The 26,919-nt window shown below is 41.5% G+C and overlaps 1 protein-coding gene across 1 annotated transcript in view; it reads left to right on the top strand.

Moving 5' to 3' along the window:
* The window catches only part of RAPGEF5 (Rap guanine nucleotide exchange factor 5), a 193,273-nt gene that overhangs the window by 72,636 nt on the left and 93,718 nt on the right, over window positions 1-26,919 (top strand). Inside the window, exon 9 of the mRNA XM_060248650.1 lies at window positions 2,556-2,681. Within this exon, the coding sequence (XP_060104633.1) occupies window positions 2,556-2,681 (126 nt within the window). The remainder of the gene's footprint in view (window positions 1-2,555; window positions 2,682-26,919) is intronic.

Here is a 26,919-nt window from a genome sequence, read left to right as displayed (position 1 = left end):
TAAACCAAACTTGCTATTACTAAAGAGTTTAGTACACAGCAGCTGAAATGACCCATAATTTAGCTGCTTTTCATGTCTAGAATTTTATCCTCACTCTGGTTCCATTTGTTATCATAATTAGTTTATATGAATACTCATTTCAAGGTTTTTTGTTCAAGATTTAGAAACAAAAGAATTCATTAAGCATTCATCTGCTCTAATAAGCAGTATGCTAATAAGATTATATGGGTGGATTATTGAAAACAGTAATGATTTAATTTAAGCAAAACCAGTCATCCAATTTATCTGAAGGCAGGCCTAACATTTAACAAATATTGTAAAGTGTGTATATCTGTGTCTACCACTGTCCATTTTAGCTACACGGAGACTGATCAAATGGAACATAAATAGTTGTGGAAGGATAAGAGAGAATACTACAGTATGACTGAAACCATAAAATCAACATTATTTTCTACAGACAAAACTCCTGGTGAATGCACAGGCAACTGTTTGCCAAGTAGTAATTTACCAGGTTTGCATATAGCCACTTGGCAAGCCCATCATCTGTGTTATTTTGTCAAGTGGCAAAAAGAATGTTCCCACTCTCCAACTTCCTTGAATTTTATGATCACATGCAAAAGTAGGACAGTATTTTCCAATCAAGTTGGGGCAATACAGATGACAGCACATGCAGTCATGCAACAGGGTAAAGTGCCCCCTGGGCGGTTTCAACAAAGGAAAATGGCATTGGGGGTGGGAGGCTGGATCCCCTCCTTCCCCAGTGCCACAGCCCTGATGTGAATTTAACCCTGTGTACTTGGGAATGTAAATTTTCTGTAAGTGCAGTGTAGCTGCAAGGAAAGTCAGCTGGACTGGGAGAATCCTGGCCCAGTTTGTTAAAAGGAGTCATAGTTTGTCCTGTATTAATTATGTATCCAGTTGACTACTTTGCCAAGTGGTGATTTATTATCTGTAGAGACTCAGTGACAGCATATAAAAGTCCAAAATGTTAAAGAAAAGTAGATTTTTTTTTTCATTTTATCTGTAGGCAATAGATAAAATTGTCCTGGTATAAAACTAGGATTCCATATTTTAGCAATTTGTTTATATTGGCTTTGTACAATGTATTTATTAATCTGCTGGCTTGGTGCCATAATTAATAAAGAATGTGTGTATAAAACTAGAGATAATTCCTGAGATTAACAGTGCAATCCTAAAAACATCTTCCTGGAAGTAAGTCCCATTGAACAGACTCGAGTATGATTCTGAGTAGACCTTATTATTGCTCTTTAAATCTTGGTTAGTAATATTTTGAGTTGAATGTGATGAAAGTGATTTGCCTTCCATTTCCCCAGGGATCCAATATTTCACCTTCACGCCACTTATAGCTGATTCATTTATCAGCGTTATGGCTTTCCTCAAGGGACATGTTTCCCAGGACTTGCTTTATAACTGAAAGTGCACAGTCAACACTGGGCTGTGACTTCTACAAAAAGTGCAGTAGCATGTAATTTTTCTTTAGTGCAAAAAGTAAAACGAAAAAAACCCTACCCTTGTGCTGTTCTGAGTGTGTTTCTGCACAAGACTTTCTTTTTTTTTAAAGGTTTGGTTGGTGATCAGGCAACCCATACAACAATTACACATAGCCTTCTTCTCATCCCCCACTGTAGTGACTTTACACAGGTAGGAATACATTTCCACCAGGTTAGATTGAAGAGTGAACTTGGATGGTGACTTGCCTTTTTCTATAGCTGGTGATTTCCCTGGCTTTTCTGGACCTGATGGTTCTGTATGTACTGTAGAGCATTGCATTTAATTAACTGCTTATGTTTTTGTGTTGTTGCCATCTGAATAATGTGAATAAACATGTTGGGGAGGGGTAAGTGGAAGTCCCTGCCTTTCAGGAAGACAGTGATGCCAAAAAGCTATTGGTTTGCACCAGCCCTTTATTTCCATTTATAATGATATTTGTATTCACATGCACTGATACAAAAGTGAATTTTTAAAAAATCAGAATACTTGACTTTCAGGTACATTATATGTCTGAAACATAAGAATTATTTGTTATATATTTGCTTGCCATAATTTGTATTTAACATATAGCAGCTGAAATATTGCATGCATACAAAGAAGGGTGGAGTGTGAGAAATACAAGATTGTGCTGTTATTTTTAGGGATGACTCTCTTGCTCTCCATCCTTTTCCAGGGCTGTTCTTGGCTAACTTTCCCATGGATTTCTAACCTCTTGCTACGTTTCTCTTATGTAACAGGAAACAAGTTGACGGGAACAAACATACCACTTGCTCGCATATTAGCTGCACCCAAAGTAGCAGTTGATTTAGTTCAAACTACTGTCTTCATTTTGCTAAGCAGATAACATAGCATAGAAGAATTATATCAGTAAGAAATTTCTCGTGCCTTTTGCAACAAGAAGCAGTATTCTTTTAGCCATAATAGTCAGAATTAGAGGAAACTTAATGAAAATGAGGTGTGATTTATAAAGTTAAAAATCTGTGAGTGTCATGTCCTGGGATTGTGGATTTAAGTATCTATTCACTTTCCCTCCAACTCTCAAGGCAGGAGTTATGTGCAAGCTTCAAGAACAAGAGGACATCGGGCGCCTTGAACTAATCCAGAAACTGACAAAAGAAAGCTGTCACCTTCTAGAGGCAGATAAAAAACAGCCAGAGAAGACAGACCAAGTAAGATATCTTTCAATTTGTCATTTTTTTTCCAGAGGAGTAAAGTCCAGCAAAAGTTAGAAATAATTAAGTAAGTTAGTCATGATTCAATACCATTCTGTAGGTTTTAGGACTAATCTTATATTATTTGTATCTGATTCTCCCCCACCCCCCTCCAAAAAAAAGAGAGAGAATTTTAATATAGTTTAAACCTGGAAATGCATGAAACCCCGAAGGAGTATCTTTGGTTTTCAGAGAGCAGCTATGGTTTAATCATATTGGTATTTCATAGTGCTAAAACTCACATGTGATAATGGATCTCTAGCATCATGTGTGGTTTAGCCTCTAGGTATTTTGAACCTAGGCCATAGAAGCAAGTGATCTGCGCCCAGCAGCTTGCAAGTAGCCAGTGCAATTTGCTACAGAACTTTATGTTCTTAACCTCCCCTAGTTTACTAGGAAGCAGTTAGCCACAGCATTCTGCACCATCTTCAATGTTTATATCTTCAGAGACTCTGTGTTTATGCGATGATCCCAGTGGAAGAGAAACTATTGATCAAAACTCATATGTTTGGTTTATAGATGACTGATTTGACCAGAATTTTTTGTTTCATTTTTAATGAAGTTTATAGAAACAAAAATTACATGGGCTTGCTTGATGAAATGGCATTTTTTCCTGACAAAAGATACTTAAATGGTGTTGCAAGAAAAAGAGATTCCCAGTTGCTTTGCTTAATAGTGCAGTGTAACTTGTTTTATTCACTCCCAAAGATTTGTTTAATGTTTTGTGTGCTACAAAATATTTTCCTTGGCAGCAGGCTAATTTAGAACTCCCAGAAACAGCAGCCGCAAAAATTTGTTTGCTTGTATGCTGGTATGCAGTATATGTGGGGCTGACAAATATTTTCTATAACTCATGATCTGGAAAAATAACTGAAAGGTTCTGTAGCCTTTATAAAGTAAACAAAAGGAACGAGATCTTTTTTGAGAATATGATGTTAGTTCATTCAACAGCTCTGTAAACAATTGCCTCTTGAAAATGAGTTTTTCTAGAGGCATGTCTTAGAAAACAAGAGACTTAACCAGGGCTGTGTTCCTATATTATAACTGTTTCTTGACTGAATCACTAACATTTCATATTGTGGTATATTTTTGTCTGAGACTCACAGTTTCATTAACAAGACTGCAGGAGGAGCTTATCGGAGAAGAACTTTGGTAAAGAATCAATGCAGAAGTTCAGTAAACTTTTAGCTAGTCCGATGTTACTTGTATAGCCAAGGGTAGGAGTATTCTGCCTATCCTTAAATTTGCTGTGTGTGCAAGGAATTGAATACCTAACTCATTGGTAAATTCCTGACTCTCATTGACAAAGAGGCAACATTATGAGGTGCATAATTATAAATTATCTGAAGGTACAGGGATGAGTGAAATTGTTCATGGCTTCTCTCATGCTCAGAATGTTATTCTTCTAGTAGTCTAGTAGTCCTGTATTACCATGAGATGAAATTCCATCTTGTTATTGCATTCATTATTTAATAACACAAACTTCATGAATTCTACTGCTGAATTCTGTTCCTCAAAATGTTTAGGATATATATGGAAAATCTGATTTACACGTAATTTCAAATGAGTTGAAGTCATTGTATGGTAACTTTGCCATTTAAGTTAATCTAATGTGTCTGAAAAGAGCCCTGTGGTGCAGAGTGATAAAGCTGCATTACTGCAGTCGGAGCCCTCTGCTCATGACCTGAGTTTGATCCCAGTGGAAGCTGGTTCAGGTAGCCGGCTCCAGGTTGACTCAGCCTTCCATCCTTCTGAGTCAGTAAAATGAGTACCCAGCTTGCTGGGGGGAAAGTGTAGATGACTGGGGAAGGCAATGGCAAACCACCCTGTAAAAAGTCTGCCATGAAAACGTTGTGAAAGCAACATCACCCCAGAGTCGAAAATGACTGGTGCTTGCACAGGGGACTACCTTTACCTTTAATTTATATGAATGTACCCCTACCTGGTGGTATGTCAGAGGAACAGAAATTTACCATGCAAGAGCTAATTATCAGCTATTGCTATAGAAGGGTATATTCAAAATACATTAACTGCACAAAACTGATGTATTGAAGAAGGAAAAGGAGATTGGATGTATACCCCACCCTTCATTTGGAGTCTCAGAGCAGTTTACAATCTCCTTTCCTTTCCTCTCCCCACAACAGACACCCTGTGAGTGAACTAGGTGGGGCTGAGAGAGCTCTTTTGAGAACTGCTCTTGAGAAAACAGTTCTAAAAGAACTTGTGGCTGACTCAAAGTGACATCAGTAGGGAGTGCATGTGGAGGGGGGAGTGCAGAATAAAAGCTGGTTCTCCCAGATTAGAGTTCACACACTTAACCACTATACCAAACTTCCTTGTGAAAAACTTCAGCACATCCAAGATGACATGTTAAGCTTTGGAAGCAAACCAAATTATGCATTCTAAGTATATTGGTGAATATTTGTTTAATTTGCGTCATAGAATCTTAGAACCTTGTCATAGAATCTGGGCTTCCTTGTCACCAGAGGGCAAGCCTGTTTGGCACAATAGAGATTAAAAATAAGGCCAAGATTGATGGTGCCTTGGTCTTATTTTTTAAATCTCCTGTGACTGGTGTGGCCCTTTTATTTTCTTCCTGGCACAATAAACAGCCACGAGCGCAAATATTTTATTGGAAAATCCTAACTTCAGTGTCAGTGCAAAGCATGCAGAATAAGAATTCAGTTCTTAAAAGGATGCTCATATTTGCTTATAACTGTTTTTTTTTAATATCTTGCGGATTTTGCCATTTAGCACATCAAAATAAGTTTGTAAAAATGAATGGCTTAATATATACATTTTGCTTACTTTGCATTCCATTTCATAAAGAGTATACTACCTTTAAGGTTTGGCTTTCGGCTGGAGGGTGTGTGAAAATATCACACTCCAAAAGTAATTACTACAAACATTGTTTAGCACTATGGATAACATCCCGTTTTTCTGTTCAAAGTATATCTAGGGAAGCGGTAAATTAGAACTCAGTTGGTTCAACAGTGCTAGATATTGCTGTGTGTATCCCTTGCCTACTAGGCTTCCGGTATTCCTGTTGGAGAGAGGATGGGGAAGGACAATCTCATTCATTTGTTTAACTCTGAATTTTTGTGTAGTCAGCTTGTTCATGTCAGATGAAGCTATAACATTGGTTTCATTTTCCTGCGTCACCAAATGCTCATTAGGATCTGTGTCCTTACTTACTGCCACTCCCTTCTTGACTGTAGCATTTACGATCTTGTTTAAAACACATTTAAAAAAACAAACAAAAAACACCTGATTTCCAAAAGGTCCTTAATTTAAATAATTTACGCTGGTTTGGAATTAAGAATGATTATAATACATGGAATATATGCAGTAGTGGCTCTTCAGTTTGAGAAACTGGGGTGGCATCAAGATGTGCATAAATTCTATGGTGAGCTCTCTATGAAAGCACAGTCACTGTAGTTGAAACATATGTGTGCTATCTTTTCCTTGCACTAATTTTAAGGAGACCCCCCCCCCCATCAGCAGAAGTCTGATTTGCATACCATGAATTGGCCAGTCCCAGAGCCGATGCGTCCATTAGGCAGCATGAGGTGGCTGCCTGGAGTGCAGCACTGGGGGGAGGGCACCGGTTAGTTCCTCCTACCCCCCCCCCCCCAGGTGAGAGACATAGCAAGCTTGGCAGCAACTGCCATAGAACTTCTGGCCTCAGCATGCACGCTTGCCACTAGTTCACCGTTGCTCCATCCCTCATGTTTGTGCTTCCAAACAAAGATGTGAGGGACAGAGAACCAGTGTGCACGCACACACGCACACTGAGCTTGGAAGGCCCGTGGCGGCTGTCATAAAGCCTGGCCTCGCCAAGGAGACAAGGGGCGGCAGAGGCACCTTGCCTGGGGTACCAGCCTTGCATGGGGTCTTTAGTGCTGATGCTGTCCAGTCCTTGTGTCAGTCATAAAGCTTCTTCTCTAGACCAGAACAGTGCACCACACTGCCTTTGTGTGGTCACATTTCTTCCTGCACATACACTTTTAAGAGAGAGAAAAGGAACAGTTAAAACACTAGACAGATGCTTAAAGAATTAATTATGCAGATATTAACCCATCCTTCACCCCAGAAAAAGGCAAGCAACGCACCTGAAGCACAGGGAGGGGGAGTGGCTTTGGAGGATGTATGTGCAAATACAGGGTAAGTTCTGCTTGTTCAACAGCAAAACCTCTATGGCCCCCTTTGTTTCAAGGTATGTGTTCTGTCATTTAATCCAGTGAAGTTGGTAATCTGATAAAACCAATCCTGATCTGCAAAGCATCTAGCAACAAGTGAAGCCATCATTTAGTGATAGCTTTCTAATGATTTTCTCTGATTTTTTTGGAAATGCAATAGAAACAATGCAGGGATGTGATAGCCACCTCCCCCCCTTTAAAATGCAAAATAGAAAGAAATGTCTCAAATTTGCATCCAGGTAAGAGTCACTTTTCTTCATTTTCTCATGTAAAGCACAAACTAGATCATCAGTTATATGTTGATACAGGCTCCTTTCACACCCACCTTTATTTGTGTTTAGTTCAGTTATTAGACAGTGAGTGAGAGAAGAGAGACAGTTGCTTACGTGGAGAAATAGATTGTATTCTCAATGAGGAACAAACTGGGCAGGATGTTGGAGACCTGTAACTGGATTTATCTTCTCTTTAAATGGCAACTGCCTGACAGCACCAATTGAAGGTCATACTAGATGGTATAGCACAGGGATGGCCAAACTTGCTTAATGTAAGAGCCACATAGAACAAACATCAGATGTTTGAGAGCTGCTAGATATGACAGATGTTTGAGAGCCACAAATAGATGAGGAGAGAAAGCAACTTTAACTTTAAATGCATTCTCCAAGCTGCTGACTGGCTTGGCGAAGTGATTTAAAGAGACAAATGCCTTCTCTAAGCCGGCTGATGGGGTCGGGGAGACCCTCAAGAGCCACACAATATGCATGAAAGAGCCACATGTGGCTCCCAAGCCACAGTTGGGCCACCCCTGGTATAGCATCTTTGAATTTGACATGGGGACAAGGTGCCATTTTAGAATTTGGTTTTTAACTTTTCAAAATTCTGCATGGGGCCCAATCTCTCTGGGAATATTTACCTGAAGAGATGAGGGACACTGCCCCTCCCCCCATATTCAAGAACCATGACTGTTTCAGTTCTCAAAAATGGCAAAAGTGGAGACAGGATTCCCCTCAACCCCTTCCAGTCCCCAGCAGTATTGCCCCCCTACAGTGTTTTGTTTGTTAAAAACAAGCAGTGCTGCATCCTTATGGCAGACAAGGGGATGTGGTATCATCTAGTTTGGCCCCGGATCAGCATCAGAGAACTAAGGAAGGAGTTCCTCCCTTGCATTTTTCAGAATATAATCTCCCCTCCCAGCTGCTTTTCATTTTGCTAGGGAAAACTTTTCATCAATGAGGAAGATTACTACCATCATGTAGGTGATACCATGGGCACCATGATGCCTGCCAGTTGTTTTTAGAAAGTGGGCAGGCCAGGTTGGCCTTTTGCTCAGCAAGGTTTCTGTTTGTCCATTGGAAATTTGACTAGCTGTGGAGATTTTTAAAAATGTTGCTTTGGCTGCTGCTGCCACCTCAGCACAAAGATCTTTACAGCATGACCAAAGATAAGCTGCTGCACCAGCCATTTTGTGGTTTCGTCTACCACACTACACCAGAATTCCAAACATAGTTAGGGGCCGCTGAAGTACAATTATGCATAAAGTGGGTACAAGATGATTAAGTGACAAGTCCTGCACTTCCTCCCCCAGACTGCTCAGGGAGTCCATTAGAAATTTTTCTTTCCCTGATACATAGATTGCTATTAGCGGAATACAGTTATGTCCTTGATATTGAATAGCAGTGAAGTTCTAGTGAGGCATAAATTGATCATCAAACAGAATTTCCTATTTAAAAACACTGGTCAGTGTATATTTTGTGATATTAGTGCTCTCTCTTTCCCCTCCCTGGTTAGTTTGTTCAGGTAATCCAACAGTTGTTAAATATATTGAAGTGAATCTCTGAACAAGTCCAGAGGCATGTTGTGTATGTTTTAGGTGACCTTTCATTGATGTGGCATTGAAGTGCCTTTGTTAGATTATCCTCATCAAATTATTGGTGAACTTCCACTGACAAGATTCAGCTTTAAAAGTGCTACGTATGCAAAAATGTTCATGTCAATAGACCTTAGAGAAATATGTGGGGTGGGGTAATCTTGTACACCATTTCCCCCACTCTTCTTTCCTTCCTCCATCCCCGCTGCCCTGCGCTCTCACTCATTCGCTCTCCCCATTGCTGTGCCTTCTTTCTTGCCTGTTTCCCTACTGTTCTGCCTTCCCATCCTACTCTCTTTCCCCCATTCAAATACAGTACCTGTTGAATGCCGTATATGAAGCTTAGGAAATTGTTAGGGGTATAAATTGCTCAAAAACCTTTCCGGTAGATTCAACTTTTGCCTTCACGTAATTCAGCTGCCATGTTTAAGAAGAAAAGTAGGTTTGAGGTCAACATATGTCTTGATTGTTTTGTTATCATGATCACAACAATAAGCTAGCTTGTATTCTAAATAGAATTTGTGTGTTTTCTGTGTTTTTCCATCTTGCACCAGCTGAACCTGCACCATTTTCTAAAAGGCTACTACTGTAAGAAGTATGCAGCTTCTGGACTAAATAAGGTTCAAGGAATTTCATTGTATCTTCATAGTGTAACTGAGTCAGAGTCACTCATCATTATTTGTTGTCGCTCCACTCTCCAGAAGCGGACCTATATTATGATGTAACTGCGAGAACCACTTGATTCTCTTTTCTCCAAGGAGGACGCCATTGGTTGTATTTGTTGGGTTGCTAGAGGGAGAGGTTCCTGGAAATATTAAAATTAAACTAAGTGGACTATGATCGGTCTCTGATCTGTCTTCTATTCTGAAGTATTTGATATGAGATGGAACAGAGGATGACACTAGAATATGATCTATTGAACTGGCACCCTGGGAAGATAAACAGGTGTATGTCCCTTGTGAGGAATCAAACCTAGTGCCATTAAACAATGAAGTTGATGACTTGAAGACAATTCTGAAAATTTTACTCCAGCATGATTGACGATTGTATCCTCAGACCAACTGCCTAAAACGGGTTTCAAAGTCATTTGTTATGGGGGCCGGATCTGACATAAATGAGACCTTGTTGGGCCAAGCCATGTCAGGTTGGGCCGAGCCATGTCGGGCTGGGCCATGTGTGTACTTATTTAAGATTAGGTAGCAGAGATATAAATTTTATAAAGAACACAAACAAACACAAATATATATTTTTAAAAACTTAAAACATACTTTAAAAAGTTAGCACTCATTGGTCTTAAAGATGCTTTCTTTGTATTTCTCCCATGGGATTCAGAGGACTAGGAAAGGAAGTGCTGGCTCTTTTCTTCCTTCCCCACGGGACCAGGAAGGGAAGGAGCCTCATCCAATAGAAGGAAGAGAGGTTTGTCTTAGTAGCTCTGCTGTGCAATTGAGAGAGCCTGGCAAAGCAAGCTATTCCTACCTCCCCAAGGGAGGATCTTCAGCCAATGGAGAAAATAGAGTTTTTGCTCTGTAGCTCCTGTGCAATTGAGCAAGCTTTGCAAAGCAAGCTGTTATGCAGAAGGAAGCAGAATATAGGGAGAAGGAAGTAGATGACAGCCAGTTGCTCGGGGCCTGATAGGAGCCCTCCGTGGGCCTGATTCGGCCCTCGACTGCATGTTTGACACCCCTGGTCTAAAAGGCTTGCTTGCAGGATAACCTGGTTGATAGGACAGTCGGGAACCACACAAGCTAGCACCTATTCTGTCATTAAAGTCACCTCATAGGAGAATGTGGGAATTAGGATGTTGAAAATCCAGAGCTTCCAGAGTAACAGAAAGTTTGTTCGAAACTGTCTGGGTTCTGTTGGTTAGAATATTTTTTGGTGGGGGGCAAGAATTTGCCTCTTTTCCTCACTTGATCTCATTTCCTATACTCAAAATTGCACTCTTGGAAGAAAGGGGGCATTAAAACATTATTGGCATCATTTGCTCATTATCCTAATTTATTCAGCACACTGTGTGTTTTACAGGTTACTTTAATTTATTTAGAAATACCTGTTGCCTTCAGTTTCTTACCAATCCTTTGTAGTAATATGCATTTCTATCTTGTGCTGGTTATTGTTAATCCAGATTATTCTTTTGGAATCTCTTTTTTCTATTGCATTTAAAATAACTTGCAGATAATGTTTCTCTTTTTAAAAACATTTCTTTCTCAGTGTGTTTGCTCCTTTCAAATTTTCAAATTAGTTGTTATAGCTTTTGCTTATTTACCTACTTTTATCTGTTTAAGATGGCCACATTTAAAGAAACCCCTGAAATATGTGTGTGCTGTTTGGTTGAGTGTAATATAAAACTTGTATTTACTATACAAATATTGGTTCACACCAAATGGGGTGGATGCCAATGTTTGCCTGCTCACCCCTCCTTGCTGAATGAAGCATGAGGGGAAGGGGAGCCAATCAGGGCTCAGTGCATTGGTGCCTGTCAGTGGGAGAATGGTGCACTGGTTGGGTTTCTCTATAGCAACCTCCCCTCCTCATTCCAGCCCAGCATGAGCTCCCCACCCTCCCTCCCTTGAGACCATGTAGGATTAGCTGGTTGGTGGTTTTGTGGCCAAGCAGGAATTTTTTGGAACTTCACTTAAACTGCCCATGAAGGGGGGGGGGCCTTCTTTCCCCTGTTCCACATGGTTCAAAATGGTGATGTAGAAATAGGCCTTATTAATCTGGTTAGGCCTTAACTGGGACAGCAGGAAAAGCATGGATTGAACGAATTTTCAGTTAGTAAGCATCTCAAAATATCAGCAGTGTGTGTGTGTGTGGGGTGTCCTTAAACTGGGTACCTTTAGGTTCCACAGTCTGGATGGCTTAGTGCGGGCATCTTCAGGATTGGGGGGGACATACAACAAGCCTTAAGGCATAACAGTCATGGACTGGAACTATGCCCCTCCACCTATTCTACACACTCTTGTGCAGGCCATGAGGAGAAAGGTTTGGAAAGATTCTGGACCTGGCTGCCATCTGGGGTTGCATTGCCCTGTTTTGAAGCTTGTCTTGCAAGCCGTACACAACTTGTGCTTTAACATGTTACAGAGTTATGCATATCGGCTTGTTCCCATTTTAACCCATAGCTTGTGTTGTGGTTAATTCAAGAGGTGGGCAGGCAAAAAAGGCAAGACTTGTTTGATATCCTTTACCTATAAAAATATAATTTTTACAGATGATGCTGTTAGTGTCATTGATACCTGCATTAATAGAAAGCCTAGGAATGTGAAGAATTTTAGTATACAGCAAAGTTCAGCAATTTCCTTCCTATTAAATTCTTCTCCCATGTTTGTTCCAGATGGTTGCTAAGCTTTGAACAAAACAAACCTTTTAAAAATTCTGTTCTGTTAATTGCTTCTTTTGCTAACTTATTCCATATGGAGCACCAGCATAGTATAGAAGGAAATTCCATGCAAATTGTACTTTAGATAACCTCTTTAAATGTATGTGGATGACTAATTTTTTTTAACTCCTTGAAAACAACTTAATTTGAGATTTTAAAAAAATGTTCAGGAGTTTGGAAACTGGAAATTAGTGTTTGAGTCATTTTCTTTTATGATTTAATCTGTGATGTTAAAATTTAGGTTCAGTGCTAAGGTCCTGTTTCAGTTCTGCAAGTGTAGTTAAAAGATATATCTTCTCTTTCTCACTCAGCTTGGCTGACTTCTCCCCCATAATGTTAGCTGAGGGTCAGTCTAGATGGCTGAGAAGATCAATGGTTAGCTCCCTTTTGTTTTTTTTTAAGGCTAAAGACATCCAAAGAGAAGGTAATTTGGATCACAGTCATCATGCTGGGAGAAGGGAGTGAGCTTGCTTTCCTCTTGCACTGTTTTACCATGTAAATTACCCATTCATCAGCTGCTTTTTCCTCCATAAGAGGGAAAAAAATGGGCAGCCATATTGTGTCTGTCTGTTTTCCTCCTGCTCAGGGGGGGATATATGTGATTGAGATCAGGAAAAGGCAGTGATGGGAAGGGTTAAACCCCTTTCACCTACTGGCATTGCCATAGAATTGCTTTTAATAGTTTTTTTAAAGCAAAACATTCTATTCATGGATCTCCTGATTAATGTCTAGTTCTGCCCCAGGATGTCATGTCCATTCAGAAATGTCTTGGGTGTTGCCCTTTAACCAGTTAAGGAAACCCATTTAAGAATTTTAAGGACAGGAAGACCAAGAATGGTTGTGGGTAATGAAAGAGTGCTGACTGGGACTGAAGGAAATATGACATGCAGGAAGTCACAATTAAAAGCTTTTGAAAAAGAAGGTAGTAACGGATATAAAAAGATAAGAGTTCACAGTTCAGCCTTGATGGCTATGATGAATATAAGAACATAAGAGAAGCCATGTTGGATCAGGCCAATGGCCCATCCAGTCCAACACTGTATCACACAGTGGCCCAAAAAAATTATATATATAAATACACACATATATATCCACACTGTGACTAATAGCCACTGATGGACCTCTGCTCCATATTTTTATCTAACCCTCTCTTGAAGCTGGCTATGCTTGTAGCCGCCACCACCTCCTGTGGCAGTGAATTCCACATGTTAATCACCCTTTGGGTGAAGAAGTACCTCCTTTTATCCGTTCTAACCCGACTGCTCAGCAATTTCATTGAATGCCCACGAGTTTTTGTATTGTGAGAAAGGAAGAAAAGTACTTCTTTCTCTACCTTCTCCATCCCATGCATAATCTTGTAAACCTCTATCATGTCACTCCGCAGTCGACGTTTCTCCAAGCTAAAGAGCCTCAAGCGTTTTAACCTTTCTTCATAGGGAAAGTGTTCCAAACCTTTAATCATTCTAGTTGTCCTTTTCTGCACTTTTTCCAATGCTTTAATATCCTTTTTGAGGTGCAGTGACCAGAATTGCACACAGTATTCCAAATGAGACCGCACCATTGATTTATACAGGGGCATTATGATACTAGCTGATTTGTTTTCAATACCCTTCCTAATAATTCCCAGCATGGCGTTGGCCTTTTTTATTGCAATCGCACACTGTCTTGACATTTTCAGTGAGTTATCTACCACGACCCCAAGATCTCTCTCTTGATCATTCTCTGCCAGTTCACACCCCATCAACCTGTATTTGTAGCTGGGATTCTTGGCCCCAATGTGCATTACTTTGCACTTGGCCACATTGAACCTCATCTGCCACGTTGACGCCCACTCACCCAGCCTCAACAGATCCCTTTGGAGTTCCTCACAATCCTCTCTGGTTCTCACCACCCTGAACAATTTAGTGTCATCTGCAAACTTGGCCACTTCACTGCCTACTCTCAACTAGGGGTGTGCATTCGGTTCGGCCGAACCGAATCAACCGCCGAATCACCCCTGATTCGGCTGTATATGGAATCGCATACAGCCAATTCCAATTGGGGCCCATTATGTGGGAGCCTAGTATAGCTCCCCGTATACTTCCGTATAAATATTCAGAAGTATGCGGAAGTCAATGCAAAAGGCGGGAAAGGGGCTTCTGCACCCTCAGGGGAGCTGCTTGCCTCCTTTTCTGCCTTTGGTAGCCTTTTCCCGCCTCTCCCATAGCCTCCCTGGGATCAGGGAGGGGAGGGAGGGGGAAGAGGAGCCTCAGCAGCCAATCCAAAGCATGCATTTGCAAAATGTATTGCAAATGCATGCTTTGAGGGGCTTTTGTGTAGCTGATCCTCCAGCCATCAGCAATAATGTTGCTCTTTTGTCTGGCCAATCACAGAGCAGTGCTATTTTTTGAAACTGCTCTCTAAGGCCAGAGAACCTTTTTAGGGAGTCTGCCTGGCTGGACTCCTCCATTGCTGCTGTGTTAGTGTGTGAGCGAGATTGTGCTGTGCTGGCCCTTGGCCTCAGGCAGCTACTGCTGCTCAGCCTTACCAGACTTGCCTGGAGTAGAGAAGACGTCTAAAAGGTAAAACAGTCTTGTGGTTCTTGCTTTTATTTTAGTTGGTAAAAGGACTTTTTAAGACGCAGAGTCCCTTTACTTGTCCAGATTTGGGTGGTGGGTACTAGCTTATTTGGGGTTAGGGGGTTCTGCTGGGGTGGGGGTTTGGATTTCTTGGGGTTGGGGTGAAGGTTTTTTTTTGGGGGGAGGGGTTGGTAAAGTTCCTGTATTATTAAAAGTTAAGGTTTTTTTTACTGTTTTAAAAGGATTCTGTGTTTTATTTGTTGCTGCTGTGTTGTGCTGCTGTTGTTCCTTTTCTCTTCTGGTTCTTGGGGGGGGGGTGCTGTTTGGCCTAATTTTCATTGTTTAAAAGGCCACTTTTTTAACAGTTGAGTTTCTTAGCCTTCTCCTGTTGTCCCTTTTCCAGGTTCTGGTTTTTTTGGGAGGGGAAGCTGGCACTTGGGTGAGAGACCCAGAACCAGCAGGCTTGTTGTGCTTGGCCAGCTCTCCCCGTGTTGTTTGGGGCATGGCTGGAGAGCTGGCATCTGGGTTTGCTGCAGCCAGGTCTGCAGAGCAGACCTTGAGCAGATTGTGTTTTGTGTGGCAGTGACGTTGGCAACTGGGTTTATATTGGTTCCAGGCCTACAGGGTTCATAGAGTAGATAGAGGGATGTAGTGCATTTGGGTCCTATAGAGATTCTCTGGTGTGAAGTTAGGTTTGGCTTTGGGTGCACCAGGAATTGGACCCCTTGATCCAATTTTTTTTTTTGGCCTTGTGGGTTTTGTGTGGGACAGTGCCCTGAAGCTGCACAGCAGTTTGGGGGGCTCTCCTCAAAACCTCCTGCTCCCCAGAGCCACTTTTCCCACGACAATTACAGTGAGGAAGTGGCTCTAATTGGTTTTTTCTCACCATTGGGAGCAGTGTTCCTTTCGGGGTGCCCACAGATGGGTGCAGTCTTTTTGGGCCAGGGGGGTTTCATGCTGGGGAGTCCCCTGAAGCTGCCCTGCAGTTTTGGGGCCTCTCCCTCAAACCCTCTGCCCCCCAGTAGCCTCTAATTATGCCCTATGTTGCCATTGATTTCAATGGCCCATAGGGTATAATGGTGGAATAGGGGCACCCTCTTTGGGTGCTCCTGGAATGGGACCCCCTGGGCTTTTGGGACTTGGGGGGTTTGTAGGGGAGAGGCCCCTGCAGGTCCCCTGCAAATTTGGGGGCTCTCCCTCAAACCCCCTCCCCTCCAGGCGGCTTCAAATATACCCTATTTGCCATGGATTTCAATGGCCCATAAGGTATAATGGGGCCGTATATTCGGAAATAGCCGCGCATCTACCGTATATGCAGCTTTTCCGACTACGGAATTAGAAATATATGGGAGTCTGTATTTCTTTCCCCCGTATACTTTCCAATCTGTGTACTTCCGAATTTTTTTTTTTTTTGCACATCCCTACTCTCAACTTCAAATCATTTATGAACAAGTTAAAGAGCATGGGACCCAGTACTGAGCCCTGCGGCACTCCACTTTTTACCATCCTCCACTGCGAAGACTGCCCATTTATACTCTCTCTCTGCTTCCTATTAATTAGCCAGTTTTTGATCCACAAGAGGACCTGTCCTTTTACTCCATGACTCTCGAGCTTACTAAGGAGCCTTTGATGAGGAACTTTATCAAAAGCTTTCTGGAAGTCAAGGTAAACAATATCTGTCGGGTCTCCTTTGTTCACATGTTTGTTCACCCTCTCAGAGAAATGTAACAGGTTAGTGAGGCAAGATCTTCCCTTACAGAACCCATGCTGAGACTTCCTCAATAACTCGTGTTGATCAATGTGCCTACTCATTCTGTCCTTGATAATGGTTTCTACCAACTTTCCTGGTATTGAAGTCAGACTGACTGGCCTGTGGTTACCCGGATCTCCTCTGGAACCCTTTTTAAAAATGGGGGTGACATTAGCTACCTTCCAGTCCTCAGGAACGGAGGCAGATTTCAATGAAAGTTTACAGATTTTTGTCAGAAGATCCACAAGTTCAACTTGGAGTTCTTTCAGAACTCTTGGATGTATGCCATCTGGATTTATTAGTTTTTAATTCGTCTATCAGTTGTAGGACCTCCTCTTTTGTCACCTCAATCTGACTCCGGTCTTTCAACACCCCTTCCAAAATTAGTGGTTCTGGAGCGGGCAAACACTAATAAAAGAAACTAAAATGTTTCTTTTTAAAAGAACCATTTGAAGAGTAGCTTTACTAACCTCTTGCATGTGTTACCTATTTACTGGGAGTGGTTTGTACTTAAACTAGGATATCATAGTAAACTTGAGTAAAACTAATATACTCAGAGGGGCAGTTGGAAGAAAAACTCTGAGTGATGGAAACTGGAAGGGAAGTAGAAATAGGTGGTGTCAGAAACCCCTGGTTTAGGTTGCTCTGGATTATTGCTACTGGCCCCTTGCTTGGAACCCCTGAACAACTTCCCAGACCTCTGGGTCCTTAAGGGTTAGATGCACACAAGAAAACCAGACCTTCTAAAATGTATAAAGGTTTATTGAATTATTAAAAGAATTAACTATGCAGTGGCATCTCTGTAGGAATGAGAAAATAAAGACACTAATGTTTCTGTCTAATACACTGAATACTTTGGTAATAGATTGCAGATCTCTGTGCAGCATAAAATGCAAGCAATAGCAAAAAAAGCATTCTATATATTACAGTCCATCATGATGAAGCATACTAGCATGACATTAGCACAAGTTTCTCGGGCCTATACCTTTATTGTAGCTTTTTACCCTATGGCATCAGGTAGTATCTCTGGTCCAATCAGGTTTTCTTATGAGGAACCTTCCAGAGTCTGTTGACAACTGCTCCTAATTTCCTCCTCCCATCGGATTATACAGTTGAGCACAGGTTCTCATGATTGGACCTAATTACTACATTGCTGCATCCATCCTTGAAGGAGATAACATGGTAATTACACTGAAATCATGAATACCTGTGAGCAGAACTAGGTCTTCCAATATTCACGTTAATCCTGGAGGGAAATTAGGGTGCTTTGCCTCTTGCTGCAGAAATTGACAGTTCACCACAAGACTTACTACAAGGAGCAAGAAGCTAACAGTGCACTACAAGAGCTTTCCCCTCTGACAGCCAATACTCTTGATCAAATTAACTCCAAACTTGAACAACTCATAAGGACTGCTAAGATTAATGAGACCTGTAGGTGCTGGTTTCTCTGAGGCTGAAAGAGACAATTTAGATTTGGACTTGAAACAGACAAAAGCTGTACAATTTGATACTGCAACTACACAAGATTTGTGTAACTATACACCAATATAAGCATCTCAGACACCTAACTGGAACTCTAGAAAACAAGCTACTATCCACCTAAGAACACTATTTCCGGAGAATCATGGTCAAATAGAATTGTCTTTGACAGAAAGGCTGAATGGTTTGAACCAAACACAGAGGATATTGTTAACTTTTAACAACCTCCAAATACCTTCAATGTTATTTCATCAGAAAACTTTTCTTGGAACTAGAGGGATCTTCCCAACTAGGGTCTTTGAGAATACTATTGCGTCTCCTTTGTTTTCCAAGCCACAAACTGCCAAAAGTCCTGACCTAGCAGATATGAATGATTTCCCGAGAGTTGACACAACTGTAGTTAAACAAGGCAAAACAGTGCGGAGGCTGTTGCAACAGCATTACCTATGAAGGTGGGACGTGAATTCTTTTGGGTAGGGAGGAGGGAAGAACAATGAACTTGAGTATCTAGTACATTTGATTAACCAGCAACCCCCATTTCCTATTAGTGCTGAATAACAGAGCTTTAGCGTATTCCTTTTCAGGAATAATCTGTGCAGTTTGCTAGCTATAAAGAAAGAACAAGCTGTTTTCAGTGGAATACCTCTGTCTGTCAGTTAAGGGGAGAGCTGCTTTAGGATGAAGGCTTTTCTTCTGAGTTTACAGCCCTGTACTGCTGCCATATGTTGACTCATCAATAGTTTGGTTGTTCTGAGGATACCCAGTGAGCTTCATGGTTGAGCAGGGATTCAAATCCAAGGCTATACAGCCAGTATACTGTACTAGTTTTTGTTCTCTGTCCCCAATTTAGAATGCTCCCAGTCTATGAAATGTTTTCTGAAAAATTTGCAGTTTTTTGTTAAAACAATTTTTATTTAGTAACATATGGTAACAATATCTTATTCCTGCATAGGCTTCCCAATCCCCAGGTCCCAGAGGGGGATCCCCCGGTTTTACAGGCTTCCCCACTTCTCCCAGCCACCTGGCCGGCGCGGGAAGCCCCGCCCCCACAGCTATCATGCACCTCCATGCACAATTCCCATAGGGAATGATGGGGAATTGATCCGCGGGTATCGGGGGCTCTGGGGGGGGCTGTTTTTTGAGATAGAGGCACCACATTTTCAGTATAGCATCTAGTGCCTCTCCCCAAAATACTCCCCAAGTTTCAAAAAGATTGGACCAAGGGGTCCAATTCTATGAGCCCCCAAAGAAGGTGCCCCTATCCTTCATTATTTCCTATGGAAGGAAGGCATTTAAAAAGGTGTGCAGTCCCTTTAAATGTGATGGCCAGAACTCTCTGGGGGTTCAATGATGCTTGTCACACCCTTGTTCCTGGCTCCACCCCCAAAGTCTCCTGTCTCCACCCCCAAGGTCCCCAGATATTTCTTGAATTGGACTTGGCAACCCTGTTCCTGCATCATTAATAACTTTTTATCTATCCCATATATTACTTTTTAACCACCTCTCCCCCCGTTACTTGACCCCCGCCGGTGTTATTTACTTATAATACTAATATTAAAAGGTACCCTTAACTAATAAAAACAAAAATTTACGTTCTTCTTCCTTCTAAGACTTAATCATTATCAAAAATTGTCCAATGTCCTTTTATTTTCCACTCTTTTTCTACATATTTTCTGAACTTTTTCCACTCCATCTTAAAAACTTCTAAGTCATAGTCTCTTAAAATTCTTGTTAATTTGTCCATTTCACTCCATGTCATAACTTTTACAATCCAATCCCATTTCTTTGGTATTTTTTCTTGCTTCCACATCTGCGCATATAATGTCCTAGCAGCTGAAAGCAAGTACCAAATTATAGTTCTGTCTTCTTTTGGAAATTTTTCCATTTGTAATCCCAACAGAAAAGTCTCTGCAATTTTCTTAAATGCATATCCCAAGATCCTAGAAATTTCTTGTTGAATCATTTGCCAATACTTTTTTGCTCTTTCACAAGTCCACCACATATGGTAGAAGGAACCTTCATGTTTTTTACATTTCCAACATCTGTCTGGCATCTTATTGTTCATCTTTGTCAACTTTTTAGGAGTCATATACCATTTATACATCATTTTAAAACAGTTCTGTTTAATACTATGACACGTTGAAAGCTTCATAGAGTTCTTCCACAAATATTCCCAACTTTCCATCTTTATTTCTTTATTTGCATTTATTGCCCACTTAATCATTTGAAATTTCACTGCTTCATCTTCCATAGACCATTTTAAAAGTAATTTATATAGTTTTGAATAATTTTTCATTGTCTCCAAGCAGAACTCTGTTAGCTCTTTTCTTATTCCTTCCGTTTTAATATCATTATCCACCAAGCTCTTTATTTGTTGCATTTGGAACCAATCATATTTATTATTCAGCTCTTCAGCAGTATTCAGTTCTATTTTGCCACTTTGTATTTTTAATAGTTGATTATATGACAACCACTTTTCTTCACCCGTCTCAGCTGTTATTTTTATTACTACTGCTGGCACTATCCATAACAGTTTTCTCTCATCTCCATATTTCTTATATTTCATCCACGTATTTAGCAAATTATTTCTTATATAATGGTGAGAGAAAAAACCATCCATCTTTTTTCCCCCATAATACATATAAGCGTGCCAGCCAAATTTATTTCCATGACCTTCCAACACTAAGAGTTTTTTATTTAACAGCATCATCCATTCTTTTATCCACACTAAACAAACTGCTTCGTGATATAATTTTAAATCTGGTAATTGGAATCCGCCTCTCTCTTTTGCATCTGTTAAAATTTTCATTTTAATCCTTGGTTTCTTCCCAGCCAACACAAACTCTGAAATTTGAACAATTTGCAGTTTTAATCAGCTTTTTGCTTCAGAAGCATGGCTGTAAAGTTTTATGGCACCAGGTGCAGGACTGTGAAAGAACTGCTCCTTAGGGAAGTCAGCAGGGATTTTATACTTCCATTCGATATGGAAATCTCTCTTGTTTTTCATTACTACACCTATGTTTATCTGCAGCACTTTTGCATTTAAAAACATTTTTTAAAAAACTATGAAATCTGAATATTCTGACATGTACGGAATTTCTAGGTTTTCCCCTTGGACTTTTCTTTTTGTTTTGTCATTGTAAAAATTATTTAACAGTGTAAGAAGTGACCCATTGCATAAGACACTCTTTCTAGTTCAGCATCATGTTTCCAGCAGTGGCCAGTGGCAGTCGGCCTGATACCAAGCTGTTCTTGCACAACATACAGACTCCTTTTTAAATTGAACATCTTATATTTATTTTTGTGAATATTGCTTTAATAACTGTTCCAATGAGACCTATATATTGCTGTTTTGCTTAGGCTATATGTGCTGATTTTCTGTACTGCATTACATTATGTTGGGGAGTGTGTGAAGGGAATAGTGATAACAAGCAGGGACCCTCCAAGAAACTTGTGGGGAGGGGGCACCTCCCTCTCCTGTCTTTGTTTCCTCTCCTTTCCCTACCACTTCTATGCTACTCTACTTCCCTCTGTCACTCTCCTCCCTGCCCCCCACTTTGCATGAGAGACTCATGAGACTCGGAGGTTGGGGAGAGTCCCAGCCCATCCTTTTTAATCTTTATTCTACCCACTGCTTTGCTGGGCCTCTCCATCCCTTCCTTATTCTCTTATTTGTTCCTCCCCCTGCCACCTCCTCCACTTGGATTCACCTGGCTATGACATCTCTCATCCTCCCCACACCCCTTGCCTGCCCATTCTTGCTCTCTCTCACTGGCCAACTCAGCTGCTCATACCATTGCACCATCTCCTCTACTTGCCAGACTAGAACTCATACCACCTCCTCCCACCCTCCACTGAACAACACAAAGTCAATAAAATATTGTAGATTTTTGTGCTATATTTGCTCCCAAGGGAGGAGTGCATCAGTGGAAGATGAAGTGGTGGTTCTTTGGTTTGATGTGTAGAAATGTGTACACATTCCAAATACTTCTTTTACCCAAAGCAAGCCTTTTCACAATCCAGGTTGTTTATTGATCTTCACTTCTAAAAATTACATGTAGTTTTGAAATGGTAGTGAAAGTACATCACTTTCACTGGAGAAAATTATTGCATTTTATAAAGGAATCAAAGTCATGTTCCATGTATTGAGTTGGTTCATATCACCTATTACCCCTTTATAGAAAAACATGGATTTTAAGGTCATTTTTAAACCCTCTGTTCTGTAATCAGAGGTATACAGTCAAACATTGCAGGAAGCCAACATAGGCATTACAGAGAAACTAGTTTAGGATGGCCTATTGATAATATCTATTCCATTTATTTGTCTGATACTGTTCCTCTTATGTTATCATCTTATGAAGATGAGTAAAAATGAGGATGTATAAAATCTCATTTTTGGGCTATTTTAGTCTTTTTATTGTTATATTTCTTTTCTTTATAATCATCGGGTTTTTAAAAATTGGCTTATGGCATTGCTATCTCACCCACATCCAACTAGAATGAAATTCTCATGGGATTGTACCTCTCAACCAAGAGACTAAACCTGCCAAATTTCAGGCAGTCCGAAGAAAACATTCCCATTTGTAGGCATTTAAAATTCTTACTTGAGGAGTGGGCAGAAGCAGACAGCAGCCCAATAAAGCAGACTGATACCAACAATATGTATAATAAGCGGATCTTTGTGTGCAAATCCGTTAGTTCAGATCTGTGGTAGAGGCCTGTTTTTAAATAGAAAGCTGTGCTGCTGAACTAAAATCTATTCCTACTCATGTGGGCAGCCACAGGGGCGATTGGCATCATACTGATAGCATGGCATCACTTCTGGCAAATACCCAGAAGTGATGCCAGCATGCCGAGCATGATGCTGTGGGATTTTCCAGTATGCTGTGGGATTTTCCAGTATGGTTTTACCGTAGAGTTTTCAGGTATTCCCCCACACACTATCCTACCAGGAGATGGTGGGCAGAACAGTGGCAGAGAAGACCTCTTCTTCCTAGTAGTTAGTGTGGTGGCATGGGCTTGGCGAACCAGTTAACTATGGTTTGTTTAAATAAATCATGGTTTTGAATTTTTGTTTAAATGGAGTTGTATCTAAAGACAGGGGATAAATACTGTGTATTTAAGTAAATATGTTTTCAGTTTGGTTTGCTGCAATAATGTTAAAGCATGGAGCAGTCAGTGAAGATTTTGATGTTACTATCTAATCAAAATACCTAATTGTGGAAGTATTATAGAAGTATGGAAGTATTACACGTATGCTATTAAAACTTGCTTTTGTTTTACTGAGTGTTCTGTGAAGCAAGCGATAATTACTGATGTAAATTCAGTATCATTTACATAGTACATGTAATAAAAAACAAATTAGTTTTGCATTCTGGTGGACACACATACGCTTTCAGTCTGTTAACAGAATTTCATTTTTAATAAAGCACAAAATAACTTTCATTTGCTTAAAAACATTTTGTGTTTATGCTAAATTTAGAAGCCCCTTCCTGAATTTTTTATGGTGACATGTGAAAGAGATTTATGTAAACAGGTGGAATGTTTTTTACGCCTGGGAATAAAGCTTAATTAGGGAATAAACCTTAATTAAGATATAAGGCGTTTGTTAGTTATGGAAATTTATCTCTTTGACAGTTTAGTTTATTTACTGTGTGTCCCAATATAAAACTTGGGCTCTTTAGTCTTGCCAACTGCTCTGAAAACAAGAGCCTCGTTTGGGGAAAAGATGGGTTTGATGCCAGTCAAGCAGTCTGAGGATTGGATTGAGTCAAAACCAGGGAAGTGCATGTGGCTGTTCTGCTTTTATGACAGTTAATGTTTCCAGTTCTTGTATAGCTGTTTGCCCGTAACTTACCATGTACATGTTATTAATGCTTGCCATATTCATGTTAAATGCTCCAGTCTCTCTTCCGTAGACAATATACCTAATGAAGGTACCTGCATTACATTGTTGAGGACCAGAACCAAGTATTAAATGTGCAAGGGCTTTTATAAAAAAGAAAGCTGGGTGTGGGGAGAACACTGTGCTTAGTCATGGGAAATCAGTGACAATATCACAATGACCTCATAGTTAGTGTCACGGCTGGGGCCGGGTCAGGCAAAGTCCAGGGGCAGTCCGAGGTCTGTAGCCAGTAAGCAGGAGGGTCCGAGGCGCCAAATCCGAATCACTGTACAAGTATCGCGGGTCCGAGGTCCAGAAGCCGAGGTCAGGGAGTCCAGAAGTCACAAGCCAAAGTCAGGGAGTCCAGAAACCAAAGTCAAGCCGGAGTGGATGCTAGAACGTCAGGGAGATGACTAGTTGCTTCCACAAAGCCTCCTCCCAAAGCCTACAGCTATATAGCCCTCTGCTGGCTGTTGCCCATTTGGGCTAATTGCTGGCTCAGAGAGGCAGCCAGGATCCTGTTACCACTCAAGCATCCTTGCTCTTAGAAGGGCCAGAATCCTCTCAAAACTCAGGGCTCAGGGAGCGTCTTGCTTGTGAGCGTGCCGCCCTCTTCCGATCCCTGAGGTCCTGACGGAGGCGGTCACGCACACGCGCCACCCGAGAGGGCGAGGCAGGGGGGCTGGGATCTTCTCCAGCAGGAGGCAGGGGCACTGGTGCAGGTGGCAGGGGCACAGTTTCTTCTGCAGGCTCCACTTCCTCTGCAGGGTCCCCAGCACCCATGACACTTAGTTCCCTGGCATACCTATTACAATAAATATAGTTTGTTGGATTCTTTTGTACTATATCCAGCTCTTTTATGTCCTTTTTGATATTGAACTGTACATGGTATTCCAAATAAGGCCACACGATAGATCTGTATAGGGGCATGATAATATTGGCTGTTTTATTTTTAGTCCCTTTCCTAATAATCACCAATATAATTTGTCTTTTTCATCACTACAGCATACTGCATTGATGCTTTCATTGAGCTATCCTCTACAATCCCAAAATCTTTTTTCCTCTCAGTCTCAGCAAGTTCAGACCCCATTAGCTTATATTTGAAGATTGGTTTTTTTGTTCTAATGTATATCACCTTACACATACCAGCATTGAACTTTATCTGCTGCGCTGTTGCCCACTCACCCAATTTGTAGAGATCCTCTTGGTGTTCTTCACAGTCATTCTTGGTTTTTACTGTCTTGAATAATCTTGTGTCATCTGCAGACTTGGTCAGTACACTACTCACCCTTAGTTCCAGATTATTTATGAACAAATTAAATAGTACTGGCTCCAATATTGATCCTTGTGGTACCCTACTTCTTCCCTCCATTGGGAGAACTGTCCATTAATTCCTACTCTTTGCTTCTTGCCTGTCAGGTCTTTGGTGCCCCTCCCGGTCCCCCGGCGTCGCCGTTGCCCCACCCGGGCACTCTGGGGCGTTCCCCGGAGGTCTCAGAAACAGGGGGGTGGGCACTGGGTTACTTCACCGCAGGCCCCCGTTCCCTCCTGGCTGTGCTATGGCTCCTGTCCCTCTCTCTCGCGAGGCAGCCTCTTTGCGCATCAGCCAGCTCTCCTCAGCGACCTCCTCCCTCCCTCCTTTTATGCTTCCCGACCCATCCTCCCCCCTCCCAGGACCTGCCCCTCTCTGGCTCCTCCCCCCTTCAAAGCCCCAGACGCCCAGGAGAGGTGCGTCGGGGCCGGGCTGACTGGGCGTGCCGCGGGCGTCCCAGCCCTCAGCGGCGTGCTGCAAGGGAGCGTCTCGTGCTGCGACGAGCTGAATGGCTCTCCCTCTTGCTCTCCGGCGTCTTGCCCCGGCCAGACCTCACGGACTCGAAGCCGGGCTCGCCGTCTGGGAGGCGTCGCTCGGGTGGCTGCTTTCGCCCCGTCAGTCGAGGTGAGGGGTGGGGCCTCCACAGGGGCTTGGAGAGGTGGGGAGGGCTCTTGGGGCGATGCCGGGGGCTTGGAGCGGCTGGCAGGCGCCGGGGGGTCTCCTCCGCGCAGTCCCTGCCCGGGCTGGGCGGGACATTGCCATTTAACCAATTTGTAATTTGCAAGAGAACCCATCCTCTTATCCCATGATAAACATTTGGTCAGGTACCTTGTCAAAAGCCATTTGAAAGTCCAAGTATATAATGTCTGCCAGGTCACCATAGTCAACATGTTTGTTTACTTTCTCAAAGAACTCCAAAAGAACAGTGAGGCAGGACTTCCCTTTGCAGAAGCCATACTGATTTACCCTCAGCAAGCTTTGTTATGCTGTGTGCCTAATAATTCTATCTTTGATTACATTTTCTACTAATTTGCTTGGGAAAGACATTAGGATAACTGTTCTGTGATTTTTTTGGTTCCTCTCTGGACCCCTTTTTAAAAATTTGTGCATTGTTTGCTACTTTCTAGTCTTCTGGTACAGCAGTTGAATTTTGTGAAGCTACATATATAGGCTAATAGATCAACTGTCTCACATTGAGCTCCCTAAGTACTTTCAGGTGCATGCCATCAGAACTTGGCAACTGAGTGGTTTTTAATTTTACCTATAGGTCTAGAACTTCATCTCTCATCACCTCAGTTTCTCTCCATTCTTCAGACTCTCTTCCTGAAAACAGTGACTGTGGCATAGATACATGCTTCACATTTTCACAGATAAAAGCAAAAATTCATTGAGCTTCTCTACCAGTTCCCCATCTTCCACAGCAATCCCTTAATTCCTTGATCATCTGAAGTCCTAATTGCTTCTCTGGTTGGTTTTCTGTTTTGAATATACTTAAATGAATGTTTATTATTTGTCTTGCTGCTTTTAGCAACCTGTCTCTCAAATTCTCTTTTTGCATGCCTGGTTATGGACTTGCATTTCTTTTACTGAAGTCTGTGGTCCCTTCTGTTCAATACATTGGGTCAGACCCTTCCACTTGAAGCCTTTTGCTTTTTATAGCTCTCTTGACATGCATAAAGTTATTCTTTTAGACTTGACAGTAGGGGATACATTCTATCTGGGCTTCATTTTGTGTGGTTTTAAATCATTTCTTTCCACTGCCTTT

This window comes from Heteronotia binoei, chromosome 10 (assembly GCF_032191835.1).
Source record: "Heteronotia binoei isolate CCM8104 ecotype False Entrance Well chromosome 10, APGP_CSIRO_Hbin_v1, whole genome shotgun sequence".
Taxonomy (NCBI): Eukaryota; Metazoa; Chordata; class Lepidosauria; order Squamata; family Gekkonidae; genus Heteronotia; species Heteronotia binoei.
Note: the sequence above shows the minus strand (reverse complement) of the source record. Positions and strands in the feature narration are given on the sequence as shown.